Source organism: Cherax quadricarinatus, chromosome 50, assembly GCF_038502225.1.
Source record: "Cherax quadricarinatus isolate ZL_2023a chromosome 50, ASM3850222v1, whole genome shotgun sequence".
In the NCBI taxonomy this organism is placed as follows: domain Eukaryota; kingdom Metazoa; phylum Arthropoda; class Malacostraca; order Decapoda; family Parastacidae; genus Cherax; species Cherax quadricarinatus.
The window spans coordinates 20,859,464-20,876,340 of record NC_091341.1 but is presented as its reverse complement, the minus strand read 5'-3'; the positions used below and the strand labels follow the sequence as shown (position 1 = coordinate 20,876,340).

The 16,877-nt window shown below is 49.1% G+C and overlaps 1 protein-coding gene across 1 annotated transcript in view; it reads right to left on the bottom strand.

Annotated features, from left to right (window-relative positions):
* Window positions 1-16,877, bottom strand: part of LOC128695363 (lachesin) — a 262,137-nt gene that overhangs the window by 27,101 nt on the left and 218,159 nt on the right. Inside the window, exon 4 of the mRNA XM_053785883.2 lies at window positions 4,076-4,261. Within this exon, the coding sequence (XP_053641858.1) occupies window positions 4,076-4,261 (186 nt within the window). The remainder of the gene's footprint in view (window positions 1-4,075; window positions 4,262-16,877) is intronic.

Genomic DNA, 16,877 nt, shown 5'->3' with positions numbered 1-16,877 from the left:
ATTCCAAGGCTAGGAGGAGGGGAGCGCCCATCCCTTGGATCAAACAAGCCCATTCTTCCCTCCCCCACCCCTCCCTCCCTCCCCCTCCTCCCCTACTGTAAAAATTGAGTGTGGGGGGGGGATATTGCAAAGTAATTTGTCGCGTCCTTACTGACTGGACCAACTGGCCTTAATGACCGTGGTCGCCCCCCCCTCACCAAGGGGGAGGGGAAGGGGGCGGATGCTCCCCTCCCCCTTCCTAAATAGCTAATAAAACTACCGGTTCATAAAATGTAAGTGGGAAGGAGGGATCAGTGCCCCCCTCCCTCACTCCCTCTTAGGAGGGAGGGGGGGAGGGAGGGAGGGATTGTGGAGCAGACGTAAAACTAAACAGATTGGCTGACAGCCCGAGTGGCTGACAGCCCGAGTGGCTGACAACCCGAGTGGCTGACAGTTCGAGTGGCTGACAGCCCGAGTGGCTGACAGCCCGAGTGGCTGACAGCCTGATTGGCTGACAGCTCGAGTGGCTGACAGCCCGAGTGGATGACAGTCCGAGTGGATGACAGTTCGAGTGGCTGACAGCCCGAGTGGCTGACAGCCCGAGTGGCTGACAACCCGAGTGGCTGACAGTTCGAGTGGCTGACAGTCCGAGTGGCTGACAGCCCGAGTGGCTGACAGCCCGAGTGGCTGACAGCCCGAGTGGCTGACAGTCCGAGTGGATGACAGTTCGAGTGTCTGACAGCCCGAGTGGCTGACAGCCCGAGTGGCTGACAGTTCGAGTGGCTGACAGTTCGAGTGGTTGACAGTTCGAGTGGCTGACAGTCCGAGTGGCTGACAGCCCGAGTGGCTGACAGCCCGAGTAGCTGATAGTCCGAGTGACTGACAGTTCGAGTGACTGACAGCCCGAGCGGCTGACAGTCCGAGTGGCTGACAGTCCGAGTGGCTGACAGTCCTAGTGGTTGACAGCCCGAGTGACTGACAGTCCGAGTGACTGACAGCCCGAGCGGCTGACAGTCCGAGTGGCTGACAGTCCTAGTGGTTGACAGCCCGAGTGACTGACAGTCCGAGTGGCTGACAGTCCGGGCGGCTGAGAGAGAGGAGAGTGGGTGAGGGAAACACTGGCAGTCAGCCAAACTAATTGTGGGATAAATTATACCAAAGCCAGGATCCCTTGTGCTGCTATCATGGTCAGGGTGTCACGGTGTCAGAGTGTCAGGTTGTCAGTGCCAGGGTATCAGGGTGTCCGTGTGTCAGAGTGCCAGAGTGTCAAGATGTCAGAGTGTCAGGGTATCAGAGTGTCAAGGTGAAGGTTGGAAGAGCAGTCTGGTTCGATCACCTCGCCTGTGGTAATCATACCAGTTAACTAGACTCTCTCAGACCGTCAGATGGCTAATAACATCCCACAGTAACATCTGCTACTCTCTCTCTCTCTCTCTCTCTCTCTCTCAATTACTGGTTTATAATTAGTGTTGACTTGAGCTGAAATTTTTGAACATTCGTAAATGATGTACATAGTGGTTTGTGACAGTGTTGCTGACCGTTGTTTGTTGTACAACACTAGTACTGCAACACTAGTACTGCAGGCCTGCAACAATAGTACTGCAAACCTGCAACAATGGTACTGCAACACTAGTATTGCAGGCCTGAAATACTGGTACTGCAACACTAGTATTGCAGGCCTGCAATACTGGTACTGCAACACTAGTACTACAGGTCTGCAACACTAGTACTACAGGCCTGCAACACCAATACTATAGGCCTGCAACACTAGTTCTGCAGGTCTGCAACACTGGTACTGCAACACTAGTAGTGCAGACCTGCAACACTAGTACTACAGACCTGCAACACTAGTACTACAGACCTGCAACACTAGTACTACAGGCCTGCAACACTAGTACTACAGGCCTGCAACACTAGTACTACAGACCTGCAACACTAGTACTACAGACCTGCAACACTAGTACTACAGACCTGCAACACTAGTACTACAGGCCTGCAACACTAGTACTACATGCCTGCAACACTAGTACTACAGGCCTGCAACACTAGTACTACAGACCTGCAACACTAGTACTACAGACCTGCAACACTAGTACTACAGGCCTGCAACACTAGTACTACATGCCTGCAACACTAGTACTACAGGCCTGCAACACTAGTACTACATGCCTGCAACACTAGTACTACAGACCTGCAACACTAGTACTACAGGCCTGCAACACTAGTACTACATGCCTGCAACACTAGTACTACAGGCCTGCAACACTAGTACTACAGGTCTGCAACACTAGTACTACAGGCCTGCAACACTAGTACTACAGACCTGCAACACTAGTACTACAGGCCTGCAACACTAGTACTACAGGCCTGCAACACTAGTACTACAGGTCTGCAACACTAGTACTACAGGCCTGCAACACTAGTACTACAGACCTGCAACACTAGTACTACAGGCCTGCAACACTAGTACTACAGGTCTGCAACACTAGTACTACAGGTCTGCAACACTAGTACTACAGGCCTGCAACACTAGTACTACAGGTCTGCAACACTAGTACTACAGGCCTGCAACACTAGTACTACAGGCCTGCAACACTAGTACTACAGACCTGTAACACTAGTACTACAGGCCTGCAACACTAGTACTACAGACCTGCAACACTAGTACTACAGACCTGCAACACTAGTACTACAGGCCTGCAACACTAGTACTACAGGCCTGCAACACTAGTACTACAGACCTGCAACACTAGTACTACAGACCTGCAACACTAGTACTACAGACCTGCAACACTAGTACTACAGACCTGCAACACTAGTACTACAGACATGTAACACTAGTACTACAGACCTGCAACACTAGTACTACAGACCTGCAACACTAGTACTACAGACCTGCAACACTAGTACTACAGACCTGCAACACTAGTACTACAGGCCTGCAACACTAGTACTACAGACCTGCAACACTAGTACTACAGACCTGCAACACTAGTACTACAGACATGTAACACTAGTACTACAGACCTGCAACACTAGTACTACAGACCTGCAACACTAGTACTACAGACCTGCAACACTAGTACTACAGACCTGCAACACTAGTACTACAGACCTGCAACACTAGTACTACAGACCTGCAACACTAGTACTACAGACCTGCAACACTAGTACTACATACCTGCAACACTAGTACTACAGGCCTGCAACACTAGTACTACAGGCCTGCAACACTAGTACTACATGCCTACAACACTAGTACTACAGACCTGCAACACTAGTACTACAGGCCTGCAACACTAGTACTACAGGCCTGCAACACTAGTACTACAGGCCTACAACACTAGTACTACAGACCTGCAACACTAGTACTACAGGCCTGCAACACTAGTACTACAGACCTGCAACACTAGTACTACAGGCCTGCAACACTAGTACTACAGGCCTGCAACACTAGTACTACAGGCCTGCAACACTAGTACTACAGACCTGCAACACTAGTACTACAGGCCTGCAACACTAGTACTACAGGCCTGCAACACTAGTACTACAGACCTGCAACACTAGTACTACAGGCCTGCAACACTAGTACTACAGGCCTGCAACACTAGTACTACAGGCCTGCAACACTAGTACTACAGACCTGCAACACTAGTACTACAGGCCTGCAACACTAGTACTACAGGCCTGCAACACTAGTACTACAGGCCTGCAACACTAGTACTACAGGCCTGCAACACTAGTACTACAGACCTGCAACACTAGTACTACAGACCTGCAACACTAGTACTACAGGCCTGCAACACTAGTACTACAGGCCTGCAACACTAGTACTACAGGCCTGCAACACTAGTACTACAGACCTGCAACACTAGTACTACAGGCCTGCAACACTAGTACTACAGGCCTGCAACACTAGTACTACAGACCTGCAACACTAGTACTACAGGCCTGCAACACTAGTACTACAGACCTGCAACACTAGTACTACAGGCCTGCAACACTAGTACTACAGGCCTGCAACACTAGTACTACAGACCTGCAACACTAGTACTACAGGCCTGCAACACTAGTACACAGTGACCTCTGAGATCACCTTAGCTATCATAGGGTCAGTGTTGACCTGACACATGTATACACCACGATCATCCTCTTGTACGTTCCGGATGTGCAGGTTCCAGGTGGTGCGATCCCTGTAGGTGACGGAGACCCTGGGGTTGTGGGTGACCACCTGGTGATGGATGGCTTGGATGGCCTTGGTGTCTGCCTTCACCCACCCCACCTGCAATATACAATCATCTGTTAGTCATCCATCTGTAAGAGACAATACAACACAACTCAACACATCAATATACCTGCAGGTATGACAGTACCAGTAACACAAGGATAGCACAAGGTAACATACATCCCCGCCTGGCAGCAGAGGACACAGCTACACTCACCACGCAGGGGAATGACTGCACTTAACGTAGATGTCTAGAAGCATCATCCACTAAATCCAACAACGAGAACTTAGATCAATGTTGTTGACATTGGTACAAAATACCGACAAGTGGAAGATTACCACACATGTGCAATACTTAGGTATCTTTATTGTGGCAACGTTTCGCCCTACAGTGACTTCATCTGTCCGATAAGAACATAAGAAGGAGCACTCAAGCAGGTCTACTGGTTCATGCTAGGCAGGTCCAAGTCACCTACTGGTTCATGCTAGGCAGGTCCAAGTCACCTATTGTCCCATGCTAGGCAGGTCCAAATCACCTACTGGTTCATGGTAGGCAGGTCCAAGTCACCTATTGTCCCATGCTAGGCAGGTCCAAATCACCTACTGGCCCATGCTAGGCAGGTCCAAGTCACCTATTGTCCCATGCTAGGCAGGTCCAAATCACCTACTGGTTCATGGTAGGCAGGTCCAAGTCACCTATTGTCCCATGCTAGGCAGGTCCAAATCACCTACTGGCCCATGCTAGGCAGGTCCAAATCACATACTGGCCCATGCTAGGCAGGTCCAAATCACCTACTGGCCCATGCTAGGCAGGTCCAAATCACCTACTGACCCATGCTAGGCAGGTCCAAATCACATACTGGCCCATGCTAGGCAGGTCCAAATCACCTACTGGCCCATGCTAGGCAGGTCCAAATCACCTACTGGCCCATGCTAGGCAGGTCCAAGTCACCTACTGGCCCATGCTAGGAGGTCCAAGTCAGCTGGTGGCCCAGGGAAGTCAGGTTCAACTCACACCCACCCCACACCATAAAGAAGAATGGTGAAGATCAGAAGAAGTTAGAGGTAATCCGTCCCTCAACCTGGAGTCGATGTAATCAAGACGGACTGATGACAGCGACTCCAGGCTGAGGGACTGACCACCTCAGAACTACATCTTTGAGGGTGACGGACTGATGACGTCGTCTCTTTACATCTACCTAGCATAGGCCGGTAGGCTTAGAACAGTGCTTCTCCTATGTTGCTTCCATTGTTTACCCTGACTTACCTGTGTGTTGTTTATACTGTGTGATGTCCTCTCTCTCTCTCTCTCTCTCTCTCTCTCTCTCTCTCTCTCTCTCTCTCTCTCTCTCTCTCTCTACCTGGCACCTGATAGGCTGACACACACCTGTACCACCACCTGGGTGACTGACAGCTGTTACTCGACCACCTGGGTAACTGACAGCTGTTACTCGACCACCTGGGTAACTGACAGCTGTTACTCGACCACCTGGGTAACTGGCAGCTGTTACTCGACCACCTGGGTGACTGACAGCAGTTAATGTCCCAACTGGGTAACTGACAGCTGTTACTATCCCACCTGGGTAACTGACAGCTGTTACTCTCCCAACTGGGTGACTGACAGCTGTTACTCTCCCACCTGGGTGACTGACAGCTGTTACTCTCCCACCTGGGTGACTGACAGCTGTTACTCTCCCACCTGGGTGATTGACAGCTGTTACTCTCCCACCTGGGTGACTGACAACTGCTACTCGACCACTTGGGTGACTGACAGCTGTTACTCGACAATCTGGGTAACTGACAGCTGTTATTCTCCCACCTGGGTGACTGACAGCTGTTACCCTCCCACCTGGGTGGCTGACAGCTGATACTCTCCCACCTGGGTGACTGACAGCTGTTACTCTCCCACCTGGGTGACTGACAGCTGTTACTCTCCCACCTGGGTGACTGACAGCTGTTACTCTCCCACCTGGGTGACTGACAGCTGTTACTCTCCCACCTGGGTGACTGGTAGCTGTTACTCGACCATCTGTGTGACTGATAGCTGTTACTCTCCCACCTGGGTGACTGACAGCTGTTACTCTCCCACCTGGGTGACTGACAGCTCTTACTCTCCCACCTGGGTGACTGACAGCTGTTACTCGACCACCTGGTTACTGAGAGCTGTCAACACACCCGTTAATGTCACTCACCTGTCAATACACTTGTCACTGTGTTAACACACCTGTCACTGTGTCAACACACCTGTCACTGTGTCAACACACCTGTCACTGTGTCAACACATCTGTCACTGTGTCAATACACCTATCATTGTGTCAATACACCTGTCACTGTGTCAACACACCTGTCACTGTGTCAACACACCTGTCACTGTGTCAACACACCTGTAACTGTGTCAACACACCTCTCACTGTGTCAACACACCTGTCACTGTGTCAACACACCTGTCACTGTGTCAACACACCTGTCACTGTGTCAACACATCTGTCACTGTGTCAATACACCTATCATTGTGTCAATACACCTGTCACTGTGTCAACACACCTGTCACTGTCAACACATCTGTCACTGTGTCAACACACCTGTCACTGTGTCAACACACCTGTCACTGTGTCAACACACCTGTCACTGTGTCAACACACCTGTAACTGTGTCAACACACCTGTCACTGTGTCAACACACCTGTCACTGTGTCAACACACCTGTCACTGTGTCAACAAATCTGTCACTGTGTCAATACACCTATCATTGTGTCAATACACCTGTCACTGTGTCAACACACCTGTCACTGTGTCAACACACCTGTCACTGTGTCAACACACCTGTAACTGTGTCAACACACCTCTCACTGTGTCAACACACCTGTCACTGTGTCAACACACCTGTCACTGTGTCAACACACCTGTCACTGTGTCAACACATCTGTCACTGTGTCAATACACCTATCATTGTGTCAATACACCTGTCACTGTGTCAACACACCTGTCACTGTCAACACATCTGTCACTGTGTCAACACACCTGTCACTGTGTCAACACACCTGTCACTGTGTCAACACACCTGTCACTGTGTCAACACACCTGTAACTGTGTCAACACACCTGCAACTGTGTCAACACACCTCTCACTGTGTCAACACACCTCTCACTGTGTCAACACACCTGTCACTGTGTCAACACACCTGTCGCTGTGTGAAAACACCTGTAACTGTGTCAATACACCTGTAACTGTGTCAACACACCTGTCACTGTGTCAACACACCTGTCACTGTGTGAAAACACCTGTAACTGTGTCAACACAGCTGTAACTGTGTCAACACACCTGTCACTGTGTCAACACACCTGTCGCTGTGTGAAAACACCTGTAACTGTGTCAACACACCTGTAACTGTGTCAACACACCTGTCACTGTGTCAACACACCTGTCGCTGTGTGAAAACACCTGTAACTGTGTCAACACACCTGTAACTGTGTCAACACACCTGTCACTGTGTCAACACACCTGTAACTGTGTCAACACACCTGTCAGTGTGTCAACACACCTGTAACTGTGCCAACACACCTGTAACTGTGTCAACACACCTGTAACTGTGCCAACACACCTGTAAATGTGTGAAAACACCTGTCACTGTGTCAACACACCTGTAACTGTGTCAACACACCTGTAACTGTGTCAACACACCTGTCACTGTGTCAACACACCTGTAACTGTGTCAACACACCTGTCACTGTGTCAACACACCTGTCGCTGTGTGAAAACACCTGTAACTGTGTCAACACACCTGTCGCTGTGTCAACACACCTGTCACTGTGTCAAAACACCTGTAACTGTGCCAATACACCTGTCACTGTGTCAACACACCTGTAACTGTGTCAACACACCTGTCACTGTGTCAACACACCTGTAACTGTGTCAACACACCTGTAACTGTGTCAACACACCTGTCACTGTGTCAACACACCTGTAACTGTGTCAACACACCTGTCACTGTGTCAACACACCTGTAACTGTGTCAACACACCTGTCACTATGTCAACACACCTGTAACTGTGTCAACACACCTGCCACTGTGTCAACACACCTGTCACTGTGTCAACACACCTGTAACTGTGTCAACACACCTGCCACTGTGTCAACACACCTGTCACTGTGTCAACACACCTGTAACTGTGTCAACACACCTGTAACTGTGTCAACACACCTGTAACTGTGTCAACACACCTGTAACTGTGTCAACACACCTGCCACTGTGTCAACACACCTGTCACTGTGTCAACACACCTGTAACTGTGTCAACACACCTGTAACTGTGTCAACACACCTGTAACTGTCAACACACCTGTAACTGTGTCAAAACACCTGCCACTGTGTCAACACACCTGTAACTGTGTCAACACACCTGCCACTGTATCAGTTATATAATCAATTATATTCTCACACTATAATTATATCAAGATTATATTACAGAGTTATACATACACGTATTGTCGTTACAATTATCGTGGATAATAATAATAATAATAATAATAATAAGAATAATAATAATAATAATAATAATAGTCTTATAAATATTAAAATGCTTATTACTACTACGATAATGTCGGGCTAATTATTATTATTATTATTATGACCAATAGAATAATTTAACAGTGGGGGGTCGGTCCCTGGTCCGACTGTGGTCCATTTAACAGTGGGGGTCGGTCCCTGGTCCGACTGTGGTCCATTTAACAGTGGGGGTCGGTCCCTGGTCCGACTGTGGTCCATTTAACAGTGGGGGGTCGGTCCCTGGTCCGACTGTGGTCCATTTAACAGTGGGGGTCGGTCCCTGGTCCGACTGTGGTCCATTTAACAGTGGGGGGTCGGTCCCTGGTCCGACTGTGGTCCATTTAACAGTGGGGGGTCGGTCCCTGGTCCGACTGTGGTCCATTTAACAGTGGGGGGTCGGTCCCTGGTCCGACTGTGGTCCATTTAACAGTGGGGGGTCGGTCCCTGGTCCGACTGTGGTCCATTTAACAGTGGGGGGTCGGTCCCTGGTCCGACTGTGGTCCATTTAACAGTGGGGGGTCGGTCCCTGGTCCGACTATGGTCCATTTAACAGTGGGGGGTCGGTCCCTGGTCCGACTGTGGTCCATTTAACAGTGGGGGGTCGGTCCCTGGTCCGACTGTGGTCCATTTAACAGTGGGGGGTCGGTCCCTGGTCCGACTGTGGTCCATTTAACAGTGGGGGGTCGGTCCCTGGTCCGACTGTGGTCCATTTAACAGTGGAGGGTCGGTCCCTGGACCGACTGTGGTCCATTTAACAGTGGGGGGTCGGTCCCTGGTCCGACTGTGGTCCATTTAACAGTGGGGGTCGGTCCCTGGTCCGACTGTGGTCCATTTAACAGTGGGGGTCGGTCCCTGCACCAACTGCGGTCTATTTAACAGTGGGGGTCGGTCCCTGGACCAACTGCGGTCCATTTAACAGTGGGGGTCGGTCCCTGCACCAACTGCGGTCCATTTAACAGTGGGGGTCGGTTCCTGGACCGACTGTGGTCCATTTAACAGTGGGGGTCGGTCCCTGGACCAACTGCGGTCCATTTAACAGTGGGGGTCGGTTCCTAGACCGACTGTGGTCCATTTAACAGTGGGGGTCGGTCCCTGGACCGACTGTGGTCCATTTAACAGTGGGGGGTCGGTCCCTGGTCCGACTGTGGTCCATTTAACAGTGGGGATCGGTTCCTGGACCGACTGTGGTCCATTTAACAGTGGGGGTCGGTCCCTGGACCAACTGCGGTCCATTTAACAGTGGGGGGTCGGTCCCTGGTCCGACTGTGGTCCATTTAACAGTGGGGATCGGTTCCTGGACCGACTGTGGTCCATTTAACAGTGGGGGTCGGTCCCTGGACCGACTGTGGTCCATTTAACAGTGGGGGTCGGTCCCTGGTCCGACTGTGGTCCATTTAACAGTGGGGGTCGGTCCCTGGACCAACTGCGGTCCATTTAACAGTGGGGGGTCGGTCCCTGGTCCGACTGTGGTCCATTTAACAGTGGGGGTCGGTCCCTGGACCGACTGTGGTCCATTTAACAGTGGGGGGTCGGTCCCTTGTCCGACTGTGGTCCATTTAACAGTGGGGGGTCGGTCCCTGGTCCGACTGTGGTCCATTTAACAGTGGGGGGTCGGTCCCTGGTCCGACTGTGGTCCATTTAACAGTGGGGGGTCGGTCCCTGGTCCGACTGTGGTCCATTTAACAGTGGGGGTCGGTCCCTGGTCCGACTGTGGTTCATTTAACAGTGGGGGGTCGGTCCCTGGTCCGACTGTGGTCCATTTAACAGTGGGGGTCGGTCCCTGGTCCGACTGTGGTCCATTTAACAGTGGGGGGTCGGTCCCTGGTCCGACTGTGGTCCATTTAACAGTGGTAGACCGTCAGTTTTTTACTTGTGTCGTAAACAAACACATAAATTAACAGACCAAAATTTTAATTGATTTGTTTAAAATCTATTGATTATTAACACAACAGATCAGTAATTAACACAACAGATCAGTAATTAACACAACAGATCAATAATTAACACAACAGATCAATAATTAACACAACAGATCAGTAATTAACACAACAGATCAGTAATAAACTGATAAAAAATCATTGGTGGTATCTGGCTTTTGGGGAACAGTAGCCAGTCAGGTTTGATCAGAGGAAATGGAGGCTGATTGGTGCAAATAAATAGAATTAGTCACAATGGAGTGTGAGTTAGAGAGAGAGAGAGAGAAAGTGAGAAAGAAAGTCACTTTAGAAGTTTGTGTAAAACTTGGGAGAGAGTTTGGAAAGACTCTGGAGGCTAGTTCCAGTTACGATCGATAGAGGGCCAGGACTTAGTTCACTATCTGATCAATAGATGGCGTTGAAGCGGTGGCCAGGACTTAGTTCACTATCTGATCAACAGATGGCGTTGATAAGTAAGAGACAAAACTATGTCTTGAAGGGTGATGGACTGAAGACATCGTCTCCGCATATTTGTTGCTTCTGCTGCCTCTTCTATACACGACTGAAGAAGCCTGCTGTGTAGGCGAAACGTTTCAACAGTAAAAATACCCAACTGTTGCACGTGTGTGTTAACCATCAACCAATAGAACATCTCTGAACTACATCAGTAGAACAGCTCTCAAGTACGTTAATAGAACAGCTCTCAAGTACGTCAGTAGAACAGCTCTCAAGTACGTTAATGGAACAGCTCTGAAGTACGTCAACAGAACAGCTCTCAAGTACGTCAATAGAACAGCTCTCAAGTACGTCAATAGAACAGCTCTCAAGTACGTCAATAGAACAGCTCTCAAGTACGTCAATAGAACAGCTCTCAAGTACGTCAATAGAACAGCTCTCAAGTACGTCAGTAGAACAGCTCTCAAGTACGTCAATAGAACAGTTCGCAAGTACTTCATATAAAAACTAACAGGAACAGGGAAGAGAGGTGAGGCCAGAGCAACACTGAAAGGTCACTTGAGAAGATAGAGTTAGAATCCACACAAAGACGAGGAAGGTTAGGGAAAGACATCAGTAGGTCCAGGAAGGTGTAGCAGCCCTCCACCGACCTTTACTCTGGGAAAACTGACATCAGGAGGAACTTTAGTAGCAGAGACTGTATCACGACCTTCCTTAACGATTTTTAAGGACATCTGATAACACTGAATGTTGAAGACATCATCTATTAAAAAAAAAAGTAAATCAGAGAACCTCAGGGGTGTCTGTAGACTTCAGTTGGAAAGCTCAGGGGTGTCTGTAGACTTCAGCTGGAAAGCTCAGGGGCGTCTGTAGACTTCAGTTGGAAAGCTCAGGGGTGTCTGTAGACTTCAGCTGGAAAGCTCAGGGGCGTCTGTAGACTTCAGCTGGAAAGCTCAGGGGCGTCTATAAACTTCAGCTGGAAAGCTCAGGGGCGTCTGTAGACTTCAGCTGGAAAGCTCAGGGGCGTCTGTAGACTTCAGCTGGAAAGCTCAGGGGCGTCTACAAACTTCAGCTGGAAAGCTCAGGGGCGTCTATAAACTTCAGCTGGAAAGCTCAGGGGCGTCTGTAGACTTCAGCTGGAAAGCTCAGGGGCGTCTGTAGACTTCAGCTGGAAAGCTCAGGGGCGTCTGTAGACTTCAGCTGGAAAGCTCAGGGGCGTCTGTAGACTTCAGCTGGAAAGCTCAGGGGCGTCTGTAGACTTCAGCTGGAAAGCTCAGGGGCGTCTATAGACTTCAGCTGGAAAGCTCAGGGGCGTCTGTAGACTTCAGCTGGAAAGCTTACGGGCGTCTGTAGACTTCAGCTGGAAAGCTCAGGGGCGTCTGTAGACTTCAGCTGGAAAGCTCAGGGGCGTCTATAAACTTCAGCTGGAAAGCTCAGGGGCGTCTGTAGACTTCAGCTGGAAAGCTCAGGGGCGTCTGTAGACTTCAGCTGGAAAGCTCAGGGGCGTCTACAAACTTCAGCTGGAAAGCTCAGGGGCGTCTATAAACTTCAGCTGGAAAGCTCAGGGGCGTCTGTAGACTTCAGCTGGAAAGCTCAGGGGCGTCTGTAGACTTCAGCTGGAAAGCTCAGGGGCGTCTGTAGACTTCAGCTGGAAAGCTCAGGGGCGTCTGTAGACTTCAGCTGGAAAGCTCAGGGGCGTCTGTAGACTTCAGCTGGAAAGCTCAGGGGCGTCTATAGACTTCAGCTGGAAAGCTCAGGGGCGTCTGTAGACTTCAGCTGGAAAGCTTACGGGCGTCTGTAGACTTCAGCTGGAAAGCTCAGGGGCGTCTGTAGACTTCAGCTGGAAAGCTCAGGGGCGTCTGTAGACTTCAGCTGGAAAGCTCAGGGGCGTCTGTAGATTTCAGCTGGAAAGCTCAGGGGCGTCTGTAGACTTCAGCTGGAAAGCTTAGGGGCGTCTGTAGACTTCAGCTGGAAAGCTTAGGGGCGTCTGTAGACTTCAGCTGGAAAGCTTAGGGGCGTCTATAAACTTCAGCTGGAAAGCTTAGGGGCGTCTATAAACTTCAGCTGGAAAGCTTAGGGGCGTCTGTAGACTTCAGCTGGAAAGCTTAGGGGCGTCTATAAACTTCAGCTGGAAAGCTTAGGGGCGTCTATAAACTTCAGCTGGAAAGCTTAGGGGCGTCTATAAACTTCAGCTGGAAAGCTTAGGGGCGTCTATAAACTTCAGCTGGAAAGCTTAGGGGCGTCTGTAGACTTCAGCTGGAAAGCTCAGGGGCTTCTTTAGACTTCACCAGGAAGAGTTATATAAATCTTCATATAACCTTAACAGTCAAGTGTTGACACCTGAAGGGTGTTCCAGGGATTAACGCCCTCGCGGCCCGGTCCATGACCAGGCCTCCTGGTGGATCAGGGCCTGATTAACTAGGCAGTTACTGCTGGCAGCATGTAGTCCAATGTAAGAATCTGTCCAGCTCCCTCTTGAAGGCAGCCAGGGGTCTATTGGTAATTCTCCTTATGGCTGGTAGGAGGCTATTGAACAGTCTTGGTCCCCGGACACTTACTATGTTATCTCTTGGTGTACTAATAGCGCCCCTATTTTTCATTAGGGTTCAAAATCGCCCTAAATCCGTGGGGACAATAGAGCATATCAGAGTCTTTGTGAGGAAAGTGAGGCTCAGGTTAAGGTACGTGAGAGAGAGAGAGAGAGAAAGAGAGAGAGAGAGAGAGAGAGAGAGAGAGAGAGAGAGAGAGAGAGAGAGAGAGAGAGAGAGAGAGAGAGAGAGAGAGAGAGAGAGAGAGAGAGAGAGAGAGAGAGAGAGAGAGAGAGAGAGAGAGAGAGAGAGAGAATTATTATTTTCCAGTAAAAGTAATCTTGAAACTGGAATATATGTCACCATGGTTGTTTAACATATTTATAGATGTGGTTGTAAAAAGTGAGTGTTGGAGTGTTGGAGTGTTGGAGTGTTGGAGTGTTGGAGGGAGAAAAATGTGGAACTAAAAGATGATTCTGATACGAAGTGGGAGTTGTGACAGTTGTTGTTTGCTGATGACGCGGTGCTCTTGCAAGACTCTGTACACAAGTTACTAAGACTGGAAAGACGAGTTTGGAAGGTTATGTAGAGGAAGAAAATTAAAAGTGAACATAGCTAAGAATGAGGTGATGAGAATAATAAAAGATTTAGCAATGAAAATATGGATAAAGACGGGGAGGGAGTGTGAGGGAGTTAATTTTAAGTGTGGTTGCAGGGGTCGATTCATAGCTCCTGGCCCCACATCTTCGCTGGTCGCTTCTAGGTACACTCTCCCTGCTCCATGAGCTTTATCATATCTCTTCTTGAAGTTGCGTATGGATCCTGCCGTGTGTGTGTGTGTGTGTGTGTGTGTGTGTGTGTGTGTGTGTGTCTGCTGAATATAAACTCTGCCTTACACGAATATTTTTGGTTTATAAATGACGTGAGGGAAAATGTGTGTGGACAAAGCCGACGGGATTACAAGAAAGATGTCGAAGTGCTTACACGAGTAGTGTGTGTGTGTGTGTGTGTGTGTGTGTGTATGTGTGTGTGTGTGTGTGTGTGTGTGTGTGTGTGTACTTATACCATTCACCTATTTATGCTAGCCTAATTTTGGTTGTAGAGGCCGAGTCTCAGCTCCTGGCCTTTTTTTAACACTTCCTGCTGAAAAAATACTTCCTGGTATCCCTTTAACTTCTCTCTGTCTATAATTTCCAGTTACGTCCTAATGTACCCGGACAGGAATAAAAGCTGTTCCTGTCCACCCTATCAAGTCTGAGTATTTTGAATGTCGTTATCATGTCTCCCCTGGTCCTTCTATCCTCTAGTGTCGTCAGAATAAATTTCTCTTCGTAACTCATGACCTCCTTAACTCTTGGACTAGTCTTCTTGCAAACCTCTACACTTTCTCCAGTTTCTCCAGGTGCTGTATCAAGTATGGGTTCCATGTGGGTTCCACGTGGGTTTCCTGACGGCTTTTTCTGAGAATCATCAAAGGTTACTCGGTGAATTCCTGCCAGGGGATATGCTCGGCACTATGCTCACCCCGAGGTCTTTCTTTTCCTTGAGTGAGGTTGACAACCTCTGTGTCCCCCTCCCTCTCACTCGGCGAGACTGTACTCACTTCACGGTCTTCTTTACCCTTTGTCATCTTTGATAACCCAGCACTTGTTGGGATTGAATTCCAGCAGCCACTTTCCTTGCTTGCAAAACTTACTAACATGAGTGAGAAGACACCCACAACATACACCAACATACATGAAGCCACATTTACAACATACACCAATATGCACGAGGGGACACAACACATACAACATGCACGAGGGGACACAACACAACATACAACATGCACGAGGGGACACAACACAACATACAACATACACGAGGGGACACAACACAACATACAACATGCACGAGGGGACACAACACAACATACAACATACACGAGGGGACACAACACAACATACAACATACACGAGGGGACACAGCACAACATACAACATACACGAGGGGACACAACACAACATACAACATGCACGAGGGGACACAACACAACATACAACATACACGAGGGGACACAACACAACATACAACATACACGAGGGGACACAGCACAACATACAACATACACGAGGGGACACAGCCATACAACATACACGAGGGGACACAACACAACATACAACATACACGAGGGGACACAGCACAACATACAACATACACGAGGGGACACAACACAATATACAACATACACGAGGGGACACAACACAATATACAACATACACGAGGGGACACAACACAACATACAACATACACGAGGGGACACAACACAACATACAACATACACGAGGGGACACAACACAACATACAACATACACGAGGGGACACAACACAACATACAACATACACGAGGGGACACAACACAACATACAACATACACGAGGGGACACAACACAACATACAACATACACGAGGGGACACAACACATCATACAACATACACGAGGGGACACAGCACAACATACAACATACACGAGGGGACACAACACAACATACAACATACACGAGGGGACACAACACAACATACAACATACACGAGGGGACACAACACAACATACAACATACACGAGGGGACACAGCCATACAACATACACGAGGGGACACAGCACAACATACAACATACACGAGGGGACACAGCCATACAACATACACGAGGGGACACAACACAACATACAACATACACGAGGGGACACAGCACAACATACAACATACACGAGGGGACACAACACAATATACAACATACACGAGGGGACACAGCACAACATACAACATACACGAGGGGACACAGCACAACATACAACATACACGAGGGGACACAACACAACATACAACATACACGAGGGGACACAGCACAACATACAACATACACGAGGGGACACAACACAATATACAACATACACGAGGGGACACAACACAACATACAACATACACGAGGGGACACAACACAACATACAACATACACGAGGGGACACAGCACAACATACAACATACACGAGGGGACACAACACAATATACAACATGCACGAGGGGACACAGCACAACATACAACATACACGAGGGGACACAGCACAACATACACGAGGGGACACAACTCACACTTTGATCCCATCTCCCCTCAAATCCATTTCCCGGACATTATGATTTTCTTCCTCTCACTCTTCCCCTCAGTCTAACACCTCTCGTCCCTCTCACCC